General features: G+C 39.9%; 1 protein-coding gene across 19 annotated transcripts in view; it reads left to right on the top strand.

The window, feature by feature from the left end:
• Window positions 1–17774, top strand: part of FER (FER tyrosine kinase) — a 385522-nt gene that overhangs the window by 36834 nt on the left and 330914 nt on the right. For 10 of the 19 annotated variants that reach the window (XR_005599911.1, XR_005599912.1, XM_039542923.1 and 7 more), the window contains exons 1-3: window positions 2913–3119; window positions 7254–7427; window positions 12441–12540. Coding sequence is in view for 17 of the 19 variants with exons in the window: in XM_039542923.1 (XP_039398857.1) it covers window positions 2913–3119; window positions 7254–7427; window positions 12441–12540 (481 nt within the window). In the remaining 2 variants the exon portion in view is untranslated. Of the gene's footprint in view, window positions 1–2854; window positions 3120–7253; window positions 7428–12440; window positions 12541–17774 lie in introns of those variants that run through there. The other 9 variants (XM_039542917.1, XM_039542922.1, XM_039542921.1 and 6 more) reach the window with 1 other exon arrangement.

Raw genomic sequence — 17774 nt, forward strand, 5'->3', positions numbered from 1 at the left:
GCATTCACTGACACTCAGTACTACTTTAAAGGTGAAATTGTAAAAGGAAGATCTACATATTTCAGCTATTTATTTTTTTATCACAACTGCATCTAAAGTGATAGTACCATAGAGTAACAACTATATTTTTTGCTCAAACACGAGAATTCAAGAATAGTCCAGAAGGAAGACAGGCAGTCCTTAAGAAAGAAGTATGAAATAAAAAAGTTTACCAACCTGAAGATCCTGCATGTTCAGACATGTTTCTTTCCTCATCTTCAACGCAGCTTCCTCCTGAGAAGGAACACTTCTCATGATGTTGTTTCATTTGGGAAACCAGGCTTTGCATTTCTTTGTTGCACTGTTTGCATTTTGCATGCATGCCTCTCTTACCCACAGGTAGAGGATCTTAATTAAAATATTTCAAAACTGGGTCTCTTTTACGGCCTGCTGCCATTATAAGTTTTCCCTTCTAGTGAGAGAATGGTATGGTAGATCTCAAATCAATGAAGGCTACACTCAGAAAGACCTCAAGACTTCTGGAATATGCTGCTCAAACAGTTTCACCTTTGTTTGTACCGCCTGTCCCTCCCTTCTCACATTTATCTCCAGATGTCTTCTCCTTGTCCAGATCTATTCCGCCCCCAATCTTCTATTCATTTAATTTTTGAAACTTTCACTTTTAGAGAGAAAGGTAAGGGATTGACTCTGTGTACACAAATTTGCAGAGGGACCATAGAGTTGAGGTCTGTTATTTCTCACCTCCATTATTTATTTATTTATTTATATTAAAAACATTTTTGCTGTTAACAAGCATGTTATCTCTGGAGAGACAAATCCACAGTTTGACAACTGCAAAACTAAGCATCTCTGATGGTATCTTCTGGACTGAGCACTGAGTCCCATTGCGTAGATTGATAGATTAACATAAATAATCTATACAGAAGCCCCTGTAACCCCATAAGATTGGGGTCCCTAAACCATTAACTATTGGAAGCCATTTACAAAACTTTTCTTAAACATTACATGAATATATTGTCTCATACTATAGAATTAGAATTTATAATCCCTAGCCAATGATGAGATATCTTTGAGTTTCCTCAAAAAGCACTTTATCAAAAAATCCAATTTAAATTAAAAAAAATCTGATTTTAAAAAAAAAAATCATTAATTTTTATCCACCCTGACTAATTCTGTAATCAGTGCATAGTGTGGATGATGTGCAGTAAATAATGAATGGGGCCACACACAGATTGATTAGGATAAAAAGAAATATTGAATTCTTGCCCATCTGGTGAGCACCATCCCTTCTGAATGAGCAAGGAATCCTGTGGGGGTGGGGAAATAGTATGTGATGATATAATCAGAGCAGTGACATCATAACAGGGTGGTGGCAGGGAGCTATGGTCCTCAAACTTTTTGCCTCGGCGAACCTAGCCCCCTTCCCACCTTCCCCCTGAGGGCCCTGGTCATGCCAGCAGCTGGTGGAGCCAGGCCAGGGATCCCGGGCAGTTGTGGAAGCTGTGTGGACCCTACACCTGCCTACAGTGCAGGGGGTCAGAGAGCAGCCCCTGGCCTCTGTACCTGCCTAGGGCAGGTTGAGGGTCTGCGCTGCGGCTCCCCGTAGCTGCCCACATGGCTCTTACCATGGCTAGGCTGCAGCTCCAAGGCCCTGCCCGCTGCCCAGAGCAAGAGCTGCGGACAACTGTTGGGAACCTGGGTCCCTCCCTCCTGCTTGGGTGTTGGGTCTCGGGGCGGTGGGGGAGGGCTCCCTGGCCTTGCTGTGGCTTCTGGCTTGGCTAGGGGCATAGCCTCGGGACACGAAGGGGGGTGGGGGCAGGCTTTGGGGGAAAGAGGAGGGGACTTGGGGGAAGGTGTGGAGAGGGGGGCATGGCCTTGCAGGGAAGAGGAGGAGCCTCAGGGGGTAGGGGTGAGGCAGGACCTTGTTGGGAAGAGGAGGGGGGGGCCTTATGGGGCCAGGGCCTCGGACCCCCCCACTTTTGGAAGGCTCTGCTGTCCCTGAATCTAAGACTGTATCATAATGCATATTCACAAAGGGGCTGAATTAAGGTTGTACTGGTAGCCTTCCTTCTGGCATTTCTGAACTTTGGAGCACTTGATTTTGAAACCTTAGCAGTCTTTTTACATTGTGTTTGGGGTTTTATATATAGCTGTTAGCCTTCTGGAAACTGATTCCCAAAGTGTTAACACCTGACAATTGACTGATTACTAGGAATTTTGTGGGCTATCAGGAGCAGTGTACTGTGAAGAAAGGAGGCTCTGTGGTTACTAGGAGTCGGGCAGGATAATCTGGCATTTTTGTCTTGTAATATATCTGTTTCCATTGATCTCTGTCTCAACTATTTAATCAAACCAATCTATTTAGTTTGGGAATTCAATGTATCTTATGTACTTATATAGACCTCTTGCCATATTATCTAAGAACTTCAAAATTTTTACTGTATTTATCTTCACAAACATTCCTGTGAAATAGGGAAGTACTGTTATAGTAATACTTTATGCAGATGGAGAAGTGAGGCACAGAGAGACTGAGCAGTTTGCTCAAATTCACACAGGAAGTCTGTGGTGGAGTAGCAAACTGAACCTGGATCTCCCAAGTCCTAGGTTAGTGCTTTAACGCCAGGACCGCCTTTCCCCTCTGCTAGCTGTTTTCTAAGTGGTTAATGTGCAAGACAGAGCTGAGTCTTGCTGTTGAAAATTGTGGCTGACTGACTATATTATTAGTTCAGAGATGAGTGGTTAAATTAAAATAGTTGCTTCTTGCTTTAAATTTCAATATGTGTCATAACTTTGTGATCATTAAATTTTATAGGTTCCTCTTTCAATATCTTTCTCATTCATTTTCTGTCTGCAGATGTGGTGACTAGAAGAACCTCTATTGTTGCCCATAGTGCATATAGTGCCTTATAAAGATGGGGTTTGGAAGTGACCTGAAGTATTCTCATGATGCTTTGTTAAAATTGCAAGATTGGGAGTTACGACTACTGGAAACTGTGAAGAAATTTATGGCCATGCGAGTAAAAAGTGACAAAGAATATGCATCCACTTTACAGAATCTTTGTAATCAAGTTGATAAAGAGAGTACTTCCCAACTGGATTATATTAGCAATGTATCCAAGGTAAGAGAAGATTATTTAGAAATTGAAATGGAGGAATCATTGTTTTAATTATTAGATAGAAAAGGCTGTTAACTCCTTTTTTTTCTTCGTTATAAAGTAAACTCAAATATTAACTTGAAAAGTGTCATTGTCCTGTGGTGGTTTTGTCCCTTTTTGGATGGATCTCTTGAGCCACTCTGAGCCTTGTGTTCCATCTACTTTATTCTCCCACCTTTTTCATTTTCCTTCTGTGTTAGACCATGTGCCCACTGGACTCCACTAATGCAGCTTCTTGAGAGTTAGTTTTAGTAAAGAGTTTGAAGTGAGGTGTGGCAGTCCCTGGGTGGAATGTGTATCATGCCAACTCTCCTTTTGGACTGAAAAAAGTGGACCAAGCTAGAATCCCTAATTTTGAGCTCTGGTATTATAGACCCTGGGCTGACACACTTATTCTTATATTTAGGGTTTTGTGATTATAATATGTTGTAGTAAGATTTTTTTTTAAAGTGTTAAATAGAAACTATTGTTCATACAATGTAGAGGTTGTGATAAAAATAGAAAAAAAGCCAGGAAATTCAGAGCTAAGGCTGACATTCTGACCGTTATTCACACCATGGTGTTTAATTGTAAAAACAAAGCATTAATTAAGGCCAAAGTTTCTCAGACTTTTTCTCATAATTGTAATAATGTTCAATATAGTATTTTGTATACAGTTTAAAATAAAAAAAAACTTTTATGAAAGGTTAAAAAACCATCCATTATGTACCGAATTGATACAAAAGAGGTACAGCAATGGCAGTGGCAAAGCAAGCATCCCCACTTCACCTGTTAATAAGCCTTAGGCCTGACTTATGACTGCTTTGGTAGTTAGACGTCTATTCTGTCTTAATGGCTTCTTCAATTCTTGGCCTTTCTGCTGAAAATGCTGGACTGGAGCAGCTCACTTATTTCACAAAGGGCACCAAATAGTTGTTAGTTAATGAATTTTAATCACTTTTAATCTGAATTGGACTTGAACAAGTGACTAAGAGGCTTCTTATCCTTGAATCACACATGATAGAAAAAGAGTGGGTAAACCTCCCCTCTTTCTAGACGCTAATGGAAACAACTGACCCAACCCCCTCCAAAAAAAAAAATCTGACATCTTAACGTCTTCGTTTTAGTCACGGGTGTTTTTAGTAAAAGTCATGGACAGGTCACAGGCAGTAAACAAAAATTCATGGCCCGTGACCTATCCATGACTTTTACTATATACCCCTGACTAAGACTTGGTGGAGGGGGAGGCGGCTCAGGAGTGTGGCCCAGGGGCCCCGCAGGAGCTGGGGGGGCATGGCCCAGTGGCTGCTGGGGAGAGGGGAGTTGCGGCCCTGGGGGACATAATGGGTGCTGAGGGGGGAGGGAGGGTTGGGGCAGGCTCCCTACCTGGATCTTGGGAAGCGGCAACCCCAGCTCCTGGCTCCATATGCTGCCTCTGCTACACCCCAAGCCCGAATTCAGCAGCTCCCATTGTCTGGGAACTGTGGCCAGTAGAAGCTGCAAGGATAGTGCCTGCAGGTGGAGGCAGCATGTGGATCTAGGAGCTGAGGAAGCCCTCACAGAGATGGCCCCTCCCAGATAAGCACCGCTCCGCAATCCAGCCGTTCCTGCTGCTGGAGGACAGAGGGGCCCGAGACTGCTCCAGCTTTGAACTGATACCCACAGTTCAAAGATACTGATAAATTGGAGGGCGTTCAGAGAAAAGTCAGGAGAATGATTAAAGAATTAGAAAACATGTAATCTTCTTTGAGTGCTTGCTCATGTCGATTCCATGTTAAATGTGTGCACACCCATGTACACAGCTGCTGGAGATTTTTCCCTTAGTGGTATCTGTAGGGCTGTCTGGTGCCCACTGGAGTCCCGTGCCAATGTGCTGGTGTATGGGATCCTGCTGGCCCTGTGCCCTCTGTTCCTTCTTACCGCCCGTGATGGTCACTTTCTACGGATACTACTAGGGGGAAATGTTCGGCAGCTGTGCATGTGGGTGCGCCCAGACCTAACATGGAATGGATGTGAGCAGCACATCTCAAATACAGCATTTATGAAAGGTAGGTAACCATTTTTTATAGTTGAAGACTCAAGGAGCTCTATCTGTTTAGTTTAACAAAGAAAGAGTTAAGATGTGGCTTGATTATAGTCTATACCTACCTACTTGGGGAACAAAAGTTTGATACCAGAGGGCTCTTCAGTCTAGCAGGCAAAGGTATAAGAAGATCCAATGGCTGGAAAGTGAATTTAGACAAGTTTAGATTAGAAATAAGGCACAAATTTTTAATAGTGAGATTAATTACCAAGGGTTCTGGTCAGGGCCAGCTACAGCGCTGCTTCATTCTTCGAAGGCAATTCAGCGGTGAGTCCTTCGCTCCCTTCCTTCCTCTTCAGCGGCACTTCGACGGCAGCTCAAAGAGGAAGAGAGGGACTGAGGGACCTGCCGGCGAATTGCTGCCGAAGACCCGGACCTGCCGCTCCTTTCCATTGGCTGCCCCAAGCACCTGCTTCCTTTGCTGGTTCCTGGAGCCGGCCCTGGTTGTGGTGGATTTTCCATCACAGGAAATTTTTAAATTAATATTGGAGTTGATTCATGCAAGTCCTATGGCCCGTATTATACAGGACATCAGACAAAACAATTACAATGTTCACTTCTGGCCACATAGTCTATAAACAATATGATTTTTCCCCTGCAAGAATTCTCTTTTCATTATAGTGTCCCCATCCTTTTCTCCATTCAGCCACTTTTGAACATTTTTACTTCAGTTATTGTAAATGTTAGTAACTATTTATTACAGTATTTGTCATTTCTGTTTCTTTGCTCTAATTTTAGCTAACCAAGAGAATGATTTTCAGTTTAAACACCAAAGGAGTCTAATATTTTTATCATGTTTTTTACACAGTATACTTCACACTAGAACTCAATATTTCCCACCAAATAAGTGTATTTTTTATACCATAGAATCCCAAATACTGTGCATATTTAGTGCTGGAGTGATTGTTATACCTAAAATGCTGGCATTTCTGAGGGGGTGAAACGCAGCAGCTATTCTGTGCTAGCAGTTCCATACAGCATTTTTTTTAGACAACAGAATTGAGAATAATATATTCTTTTCTCTCTTGGATAAGAAAAAATAACTTTTCCTGTATGATTGTAAGTAGTCAGTTCCTTAATTTTATTTTTCAGCTTTTAGATACCATTGTTTAAGCACATTGTAATAGGACTGTTTCAGTACCTTGATGAGAGAATTCCAGATAACACTTAAGTACTGTAAGAAATGCTATGCATAATTTAATAGGTTTGGGGTCTTCCATTTAGGTTTCTGATAAACTCAGTCTAGTCTGGTGTTAAGGGGGAATGCACAGATGGAAGTGCCTTTTTTCAGAGGAGATGTAAAAAGGAGAACTCAGTCAATTTGTGATAATTAAAAAAACATTGGTACCTTCAGCAGTGCTGAAGTACAAAAATTATACTATCATAAAGTTGAATGCCCAGTGAACCCCATTCTATTCTCTTTAGCAGAACTGAACAAGGTTCCAGGGGATATCAAATACTTTTATTCAAGTTAAATGCCAGTTTGAGGCTCATGTCAAGAGCTTATGTACATTGGTATAGCTCCAGTGAAGTTAATAGAGCAATGTCAATTTACTCCAGCAGAGGTTCTGGCCCTGTGTGTAACATAAAGAGATACCTCATTTTACTCTACTAAAAATTACCACTGCTATCGCCAAGAGAATTAGTCATGTAATTGAGATTGATTTAAATAAAAGGAAAAATCTGCCCAGGACAGTGGAAAGACATACAGGAAAGGGAAGAAGAAAGGACACTGGGAGCATGTCTGTCAAAGTAAAGGAATTTGGGTGATAGCTCAAGTGCGGGTTAATGGTTTTCATGACAGACCTAGACTTTGGCGTGATGCTGAAATGTGACTATGATACATCATTAATACATCTCTGACTCCCTTGCGTGGGTGGGTTAAAGACATGGTTACCATATTTAAAGTGTGCATTCAGGCAAATGTTCAAAAATATTCTTTCTAAAACTCCTTTAAACGATAATGTACTTTTCCAACAGTTTCTTTAGATCGTGCAATAGCAGATAAGTACTTTTCTCCATTTTCCTTCTTCCAGTCTTGGCTGCTTATGGTACAGCAGACAGAGCAACTTAGCAGGATAATGAAGACACATGCAGAAGATCTTAACTCTGGGCCACTACATAGACTTACAATGATGATCAAAGACAAGCAACAAGTAAAGAAGAGTTACATAGGTGTTCATCAGCAAATTGAGGCAGAGATGTTCAAGGTACCTTATTATACGTGGTGTTTTTTTTAAATTTACTAAATTACTAAAGCTTTATAAAATAGTATATAGAATTATTTCATATAAATATTCACGTGAATACTGCAGATGCCACCATTCCTCTTTATCTTGCAGTACAAATACTAATTTATTATAATTGGATTGCATTTTCTTCTTGTTTAACCCAGTTCCTCCATTTTTCTACAAGTTACTAGCTGAAAAGACAGAGGTGGGAAACTGTCCTGCAAATGAATTCAGTTAGGCTAACCGCTCTGGAAATTTTCTCCTTCCAGTAGAGCGTGACTGTGTGAATCCCTTCTCCTGTCTCCTCTAGGCATTCCTGGGGTCAGGGCTTGAAAAATCCACTAATCTAAGGCAAGTAAAAGCTTTTCTTGATGAGTGCTGTAAGTTTCTGAGGAATCTAAGCTTGTGTTTAAAAAAAATTCTCCCTTTCAGCAGCCACAGTGGGTTTTGGGGTGGACTTCAAATGTATCTGATACCTAGGATCCAGAGGCTGATACGAATAATGGAGCCCCCAAACAAGTATGGCAACAAGTTTTCAATGAGCAATAATCATCCCTCGGATTAACTTCTTTGGATACAATATTACTACTGAAATTTAAGGGGACAGCTTCCTATTAGGAATCCCAGCAACCTCCGCTTTCCCAGCAGCTGGTGGGAGATTGACATGTTACATGGGTGTTCTCCTTGCTATTCTGTGGTTAATAGTTTGACTTCTCAGCCTATCAGGTGCCTGGTAAAATTCCAAGTCCTGTGTGTGGGCCTATGAATGGATGTGCTTGGGTGTATCAGATATTCTGGGGTGGTGAGAAAGATTGATGGAATAAGTTGGGAAGAAAAAGTACAAAATATGGAGCAAGAGTGAGGGAGTGAAGGGACAAGGGGAAGGGAAAAGAGGAGACACAAAATCTAAGGTGGGTAGAAAACAATTTAGAGAGAGGGAAAAAACGAAGGACGTGGTAGTGGAAGAACACTGGAGTGAACTCTGTACTATACCATGTTCTGCTATAGGACAGAAAAAAAGATAACATTTATATGGCAATATTGTGATGGGTTGCCCCCCCTTCAAGGTGCCACCTGGACCTGATATGCTAAGATACCACTGAACCTGCCTATTCTGCCAGTTTGGCCCCCTCTTTAGACTGTCTTGCCGATCCAGACTCCTAAGCCTCCTCTAGCACACACACAGGCAGGGCTGCAGCCCGCTGCGGAAAGACTCAGCTTAAGGGACTTGCCCCAGCACTCAGGTGCCCACCTCACTTGGAGTGCAGACCCAAAGGTATATTGTGAAATCCGCCCCCTCCCTCAATGAGGAGATATGCACAACTTCTTGCCGTCCTCCCCCATTAGAAATTACAGAAACTGGGTTTAATAATAAACAAAATAAATGTTAACTATAAAAGGCAGATTTTAAGTGGTTAAAGGGGTAGCAAACAGAACAAAGCAGATTACTGAGCAAATAAAACAAAACACGCAAACTAAGTTTGATTCACTAAAGAAACAGGTTACAAAATGTAATTTCTCACCCTAACTATTGAATTTAGGCAGGATTCAGAGTTTATGTAGCTCAGAGTTCCAGTTATTTTTCTTACAGACTGGACTTCTGTCTCACTCTGGACTTACCCCTGCCTTTTCCTTCGGGTTGGTTTTTTGTGTCCGTTCAGGTACTTTCAGCAATCTTCCTTCTTGTTTAGGCAATGGAGGAGACTCTGGAATGCCTTCCCTCCCAGCCTTAAATAGAATTTACAGCAGGCGGGAAGCTTTTTGTTTCCCAAACTTGACCTCCCCCTCCTGTGAGTGGAAAATTACTAGAAGTCCAAGATAGTGTTTAGTACCACATGGCAGGACCACCTGACCTAGTAGTGTCACAGCTAGTCCCAGGAGGACTCTCAGGAAGGAGAGAGATTAGTATCTTCACAATTCTGTTGTTTCTTCTTAATGGGCCATCAGGGCTGTGATGGCTGGTTGTCTGGTGGGTGTCTCCCAAATACGCACATTTACGTAGTAAATATTCCTAACTTTAGATAAGGAAGTGATACATGCATACAAATTGGATAATCACATTCAGTAAATCATAACCTTTCCAAAGATATCTTACATGAGCCATCTTGCATAAAGTTTATCTGTTATGTCATATCCATATCATAATCATATTTTCATAAAGAATATGGAGTGTAAGATCATAAATATATTTGACAAAAAAAATTCTGCTGATCAACCAACTCGAATAAAAAGTTTTATTTATATTTGTGTGTGTGTGTGTGTATATGTGTGTATATACACACACACACACACACACACACACACACACACACACACACACACACATTGTGTGTGCATGTATATATGTATTTTTAATTTTTTTTTTGACAGTAAATTAACTACAGTGCATGATGAGCCTTGTGAGGCCTACTTTTTAGCTGAAGCAGATCATGGTTTGGGAGCAAGGCCACACAGGTATTTTTTACCCTGGCCAGTAGACTATGTTGTCGTCTAGGTGTTGAGTTTTTCAGGCCCTTCCTGAGGTTCTCTAGACAAGTGTATGGATCCATTTCTGATGAGATACCGTGTATTCTTATAGTCTTACCTGCTGTTGTCTGTCCAATGGTTTTGTGCCTTTGGAGCACTTATTGAATGGCTCATTGAGCTACTTACTTGTCCACATAAGACCCCTTACATGGTACACAGCAAAATTTCTGCCTTGTTAGATAGAATATCAGAATACCCATAGCCCCCTAGGACACTATCCAATATTCAACAAGATTATCAGCTGTGCTGATTGGAGTCCATAGTTCATGCTGGATAAAATCTTGCCGTAGAGGAGTAATAATAGCAAAATAAAAACATGGTCGTTTCGTATTCCAGAGAAGCCTTGTTTGAGGAATCCTTTGATACATCCCTTAAGGACTTACTTGAAAACAAACAAAAATCATGCTTTCCACACATGTCAATGGTAAAGACTCTACCTTCAGGTTTATTCCAATCCCATTGCGAATCTCAGATATTCTTCTTTCTGTAAAAATTGGAGAAAAAGAGGGGCTTACGATGTTACTAAGACAAAAATATCAGATACACATCACAGCCCTGGATGCTAGTAGTACACACTTTAGGGATTGTCTACACAATGCCTTACTCCACAGCAGCAGGAGTGTAAATTCTAATGCATACCAGCATGTTGTGCACTAACTGGCATTCATTAATGTACTGTTGTTTGAAATGTGACTATATTAACATGTTCTAGGGAATGTTAGTGTGAACCAGCAGGGTCCACACAAGACACTTGGTGTGCGACACTCTGGTCTGCATTAGAATGTATACCCCTCTGGTGTGGACTAAGACACCATGTAGATAAAACCAAAGATCACTTTGACTATCTTAATCCTCTTAGATTTATCCAGATCGGGAGTTTCTGGCTTTGTTTTAATCACTGACAGAAGAGCGTATTGAGACAGGTGAGGCAGATCCATTTCACATTTAAATTCAAAGATTTCTCATAACTAATCTCATTTCCCTGTGTTTGTTCTCCACTCTTCTGTAAAAGGACCAGTTTCTAATTGTGCTCAGCACCTCCTAATAATGGGATGAGTAACATCAGTACCCTTGGCATTTAAGAGTCCAACTCCATTTATTTACTTTTTCACTGATTTACCATCCTTTCAGAACTTCAAAACGGAGTCTGTTTGATTCATTCTTCTAGCCAGTGCCCAGAGATATTTATCTGCAGAAACCAATTGCTTCATAGCACCAACGGTATTTCAGTTTCTTCCTTGGGAACCTGTAGGTCTAGTCTGTCAAAAAGTCCTTTCCTGTCCAGTTTCTATTTTAACAACACATGGAAATCTGACTGATTGGGTGGGTGGGTGTGTGCATGCTTCTGGGAGCAGGATAACTCTAGAAATGGTTCTGCTCTGACTTAAACTTCCCCATAACTGGTCTAGATTAGAGCTAAGAATTGAAAGACATGCCCTGGTTGCTTTTTGTGGAGTTCTGACAGTTAACCAGTTGCTAGTTTTGTAAAATAATTCAGTAGCTGAGGCTTATATAACCTAGCAAAAGAGAATCATGAACCCCAGCCGTCCCAGTCATCACATTCCTCATAATGGAGAAAAAATGTAAGAGCAGTCCATTTTGCAGAAAAGCTAAGTGTTCTCTCAGGTTGACTGAGCACAAGTGATCTCTCCTAGTCCATGAATGTTTGAAGTCACTCTGTCAAAGAATCTCTTTTGCCTCTCTTTCAATGCACAGCTCTTCAGGTTTTTCTTTTGATACCAGAGCCCAATGGGTTGTCAAATGTCTTCTCAATCCCATGCTCCAGTGGTCTTTTGTACTTGCTGCTCACTTCTTTTCCTCCACAATGTGCTAAAGGTTTGAACTGTAAAAGGTAATGCTATTCTTGTAGCTCCTTTGCCAAAAATGTCCTGGTTCATGGAGCTGGTCCAGTTGTCTGTGGAAAGAAAGATTCTCTGACTCATATTTTCAATCTCTTTGTAGGAGCCAGTTGTTCCTCTAGACCTTATAACTGGTGGCCTGGGTCATAAGAGATTAACTCTTCTATCCAAAGGCACCTTTAATGGCATTTGAGAAATTTTTAAAATCCAGTCACTTTTCTGTGTCAGGCTTTGGAAGAAATTATTTTAGTGTAATGAGAATCAGATAAGCATAAACAGTAACTAATTGAAATCCTATTTTTTTCTAGCAAGATTTTACTGGGATCTTTGGGCACTATCACAGCTTTAGTAATAATAAAGTAGATGTCCTGATGTGCTCCACCACACATTTATGATGCCAGCAGGTCCCGCTTACACACAGACTTTTTTTTCTTTTAATTATAGCGTATGACAATATATTCAAGAGCATCCCTGAAATAATGAAAAAAAATACATCCTTAATTTCTTGGAAATTAAATCCTGTAATTATCTTTTCCTAATGTTAAGAAGCCTTTAACTCCTGAAAGTAAGTGTTTTAATAGCTTTCCTATTTTTGCTTTATTCATAGGTCACAAAGACAGAACTGGAGAAATTAAAATCTAGTTACAGACAATTAATAAAAGAAGTTAACTCTGCCAAAGAGAAGTATAAAGAAGCTGTGGCTAAAGGTATGTTACTAGTGACTAATAAATAGTGGTCATTTTAGCTCTTTTTATTATTGCCTTTAATAATTATTATTGCCTGAAAATAGTTATAATAAAACAAAGTGACATTTCTGTTTCGAGCAGCTCAGTTGATGAAATATCACAAAGCTGAAATAAGACAGATAAATTGTAATAATATATATTCACACATTTCTTGATAGTACAGTTTTCTAAAGAATTCATGGGGTATGTGATGACCTTTTCTTTTAAACTTTCATCCTTTTGTTAGGTTTATTCAGATCATAAAATAGATAAAACAGGTTGGCTATATTGGTGCTGTAGCAGCAAATGCCACTGATAATGTGGAGTTCCAGCTGTGAGTTCACTACGTCTTATTATGCTCTAAATACTGGTTATAGCAACTGTAGCAGGGAAAACACAGACCCTGAGGGACTTGACTTGGCTCTTGACATTTAAATAGAAGAGAAACTGATCATAAACTATTTTGTTTAAGTATGTATTTATTTGTAGTTTTAAACTGGGATTTTCAAAGGTGTCTAAGGGAGCTAAGTATCCAAATTACTTGTAAATTCAGTAGGAAGTTGAATGCCTAACTTTCTCAGAGTCCTTTGGAAGTCCCTATCTTAAAGCCTATGTGTATATTTGTTAATTGTTTGAGATCTTAAATATTTTTCTTTATACATTTCTAAAAACATTTTTTACCTTGGAAATAAATCAGATTCAATGAACACTGGAGTGTGAGTCTAACAGGCTCTAACCCGACTTTTCACTTTTTCTTCATATTTAGTATTTATTTTACATTAGCACCTATAATCTTAATCAAGGATCAAAGCCCCATTGTGCTCTGCACTGCACTGATAACTAACAAAGAAAACAGTTCCTGCCTCAGGAAACTTACATTCTATATTTCAGACAATAAACAGGTGGATGCAACAGACAATTGGGGTAGGACTGAGTTGGGAGGCTTAGGTAACAATTAAAGATAGTTGGGCTTCACTGTACTTATTGGTCTTCAGATTTATTTAAAAAAAATCTGTCATTACTTTATCATTCCATCTGGTTTCCAAAGTTCTCTACAAGTTTCTGTGATAATTCCTAAGAAAGTACAGGCATTACCGGCTATTTAGGATATGGAAAGGGTTTTGTAACCTTGTAAAAGGTAGAGCATACTATCTTATATTCCTTTCTCTTCTGTTCACTGTGGGCCTGATTCTGCATTTCTTGTGAATCCAAAATTCCCATTCAAGTCCATTAGAATTTTGGATTCACAAGTAATGTAGATTGAGTCTGGTGTGTTACTGATCTTCTGAGTATTTGAAATTAGCATTTCCCCAAACCTCTGAGTGCTACAAACGAAAATATTTTTTTTTTTGGACCGACTTACCTGTCCTTCCACTGTTTACCTCACCCCCAGCTTCATTTTGTATGTTCTTGTAGCACATTTTATTCAGTTAATACTCTCTTCCCACACCAGTATAATGTGTGACAGCATTTCTAAACTTTAGGTTATGACCCTGGTTCTGGTTCTGTTCAATATCTTCATCAATGATTTGGCTAATGACATAGAGAGTACACTTATAAAGTTTGCGTATGATACCAAGTTGGGAGGGGTTGCAAGTGCTTTGGAGGATAGGATTAAAATTCAAAATGATCTGGACAAACTGGAGAAATGGTTTAAAGTAAATAGGATGAAATTCAATAAGGACAAATGCAAAGTACTCCACTTAGGAAGGAACACTCAGTTGCACACAGACAAAATGGGAAATGACTGCCTAGGTAGGAGTACTGCTGAAAGGGATCTGGGGGTCATAGTGGATCACAAGCTAAATATGAGTCAATAGTGTAACACTGTTGCAAAAAAAGCAAACATCATTCTGGGATGTATTAGCAGGAGTATTGTAAGCAAGACATGAGAAGTAATTCTTCTGCTCTACTCCGCGCTGATTAGGCCTCAACTGGAGTATTGTGCCCAGTTCTGGGCACCACTTTTCAGGAAAAATGTGGACAAATTGGAGAAAGCATAAGCGCCAACTTTTTCCGACACCAGTGGGTGCTCGCACTCCTAGCCCCGCCCTGACTCCATCCATATCCTGCCCCGTCGGACCCCTTCCCCAAATTCCCGCCCCGACCCTGCTTCTTCCCCTAATGTGTGGCGTTCCCCTTCTTCCCCCCTCTCTCCCAGTGCTTCCCGGAGCACCCACGGGGCCTATGGGAGGAGCACCCATGGGACCTATGGGAGAAAGTCCAAAGAAGAGCAACAAAAGTGATTAAAGGTCTAGAAAACATGACCTACGATGGAAGATTGAAAAAATTGGATTTGTTTAGTCTGGAGAAGAGGAGACTGAGAGGGGACATAACAATTTTCAAGTACATAAAAGTTTGTTACAAGGAGTAGGGAGAAAAATTGTTCTTCTTAACCTCTGAGGATAGGACAAGAAGCAATGGGCTTCAATTGCAGCAAGGGCGGTTTAGGTTGGACATTAGGAAAAACTTCCTAACTCTCAGAGTGGTTAAGCACTGGAATAAAATGCCTAGGGAGGTTGTGGAATCTCCATCATTGGGGATTTTTAAGGGCAGGTTGGACAAACACCTGTCAGGGATGGTCTAGATACTACTTAGTCCTGCCTTGAGTACAGGGGACTGGACTAGATGACCACTTGAGGTCACTTCCAGTTCTATGATTCTATGCCTTAGCCCATTGCTTGTGTCAGTGGCTCTTCTGAACTTTTTTATGGTCCGAGACATGCCTATGATCATTAAGTGAAGTTTCCATTTGCTAGAAATTAAAATCTGTTAACACACTTGTATAATCACATTATTTACTTAATACCAAGAAAGCTGCAAGCATCTCTACATTCCTACAGTGGATGTTTGTGTGTGCATAATTCTTGAGATATTCAGAATTCTTAAAAGCTAGACTGTCTGCATTTGATTCATATTTGCTTGTAGAAAATTATTGGGCATGAGTCTTTTTGCATAGTTATTAATGGCTGCATTAAATTTTATTCATTTACTTCTATAATATCACTTAATAAAAACTTGCATTTAAAAAAGCATTATGGGGAGGACTTATGTCTAGAAAGCTTGCTGGGTTCAGCAAAGTGGGGATAGTATGTTTTTCTTTTAGAAACGTTGAAGAAATACTCTAGTACTTCCTATAGAAAAACTAAAGCTGATACTAGAATTTAATAAACAAAAGATGGTGATGTCTACTTTCTCTTTATTGTACAAGTGCTGCAACCCCCTTTTTAAAAGTTGTGTGGAAGAGGCAGGGAGAACAAGGACTGAAAATGCATAAGTCCTGCAGCCCTGCACACAGACAGCAACAGGATAATAAAAAAATGAGGAGAAGGGGAATATTTGACCCATAACTGCCCCTCAGTTGTTTTCAACGCCTCCATATTATTTCCTGCCCATCTTCAAACGATTTTGCAGTTCTATTAATTATTAAGCATGTGTTCATGTTAATTAAATATGCAATATGTATAAACAGATACAGATTGTATAAATATTTTTGAAGTACTAGTATAAAATATCTTTTAAAATGCATAACTGAGTTATAATAATTTGGTTTTATTTATATTGGGGCTTAACAAGCTAGTATTAAGTGTACAGGTTCTAACTTTATATATTTTCTTTATTGCAAGATTTTAAAGAAGGAACAGACATGTTAAACAGGTACAGCCAGTCTTTCACAGCTAAATTTCAACCATATAATTATCATATAGTTGGAGGCTTGGCTAAATATCCGGTTTGAAACACCTAGAATAGCTGGGATAAGGAGTTTAAATTCTATCTTTATCAGCTCAGTTACTCATTTTTCTAATATAGATAAATTGAGTTCCATTGCATTTACTGTGTACAATTCTGTTAGATAACATTTAAAAAAAATGATGCTTGCTATATGGGAATGTTAAAGATCCCACAACACATTTTTTTTAGGGGTGAGGTTTTTGTCTTAGGGTCCTTGGCGAAAGTTTCACTTCCTCACACTGTAGTGTTGGCAGGCATAGATTCTATGGCTTACAAATATGTTTGATGTTGGTGACTATATTGATGCAGTGCATCTGGGCTTCTCTTTAGGTGCAACAGTCTGATTAAAGAATTAGCATAGTAAAATATCAATATACTATTGTGACCAGGTGCCAGGATGGATCACACTGAGGAATGCCACACTTAGGGCAGACTGCAAGAAACAGGGCAGGCAGTCCCCCCAAACTGGTGGTTTATTCTATAATTAGATTCACCAAGCTAATAACAAAAGAGCTTCTGTAGTACCACACTGGTTAACAAGAAGCCAGACACAGTCCCCTTTAAGCATTCCAGTCCTTGGCTCCTATTCAGGTAAACAGGTCGAATATAGTGAGGGATTATTGAAAACCTAATTCATCCATATGTGAGGTTTGTATTAATCCCTAAAGATCAGACACTTAACCTCAGATCAAATATGTCTCAGATCTTACCCTAACACCACGCTATCAGCCAATCCTTAATAAACTAACTGAAGATTTATTAATAAAAAATAGTTACGGAATGGTTAAAAGATTATATACATTACAAATGCTTATAAGGTCCTTATGTCAGACTTGTAGCAGTGTTGGAGAAATCTGCTGGCTTGCAAAAGTCTCTCTGGAATCATCCCCAAAGGTTAGAATTCAAATACAGCATGGATGTACAGGCTGTTAGTCTTTTCATGCATTTTTCGGGGTATTCCAAAAAACTAGTTGGAAGATCTCAGTTCCAGGGCTTAAACTTTCCCTGTGTAAAGTTAAGCAGACTAGAGATGAAAGGATCAGTCCTGAGGTTTCTCTTTAGAGCCAAAGCAGGTTTTTCAAGTGCTTTGAGCACAGCAGGTGACTGAGGAGTCTTCTTTGTTGAGCACAAAATGACCCAACTCTTCGAAGTTTTTATATTAGAAAAAAAATAGAAAAGTGATGCCCGCCATGTGCAACTGCAGCTAGAGTCAAGGCTACTGATAATATAACTCCAGGTTCATGCCATCGTGGATTTCATAGTCTCCCAGTGATACATGGTCCTTGAAGATTGTGTACCATTTCTTCAGCACAATTTTGTCCCAGCGGGTCCCAGACTGAGCCGCAATGAGTTTCTTCAGGTCACTGATCGTGTCCTTAACATTCAATTTCCTATCATATACAGGTAATCTAGTTACTCATTTGCATAAGGCAATTAGCTGGTCCTTCATTATAACAGAGACAGATAAGCTGAAGACAATATAT

The sequence above is a fragment of the Mauremys reevesii genome, linkage group 6, assembly GCF_016161935.1.
Source record: "Mauremys reevesii isolate NIE-2019 linkage group 6, ASM1616193v1, whole genome shotgun sequence".
Taxonomy (NCBI): Eukaryota; Metazoa; Chordata; order Testudines; family Geoemydidae; genus Mauremys; species Mauremys reevesii.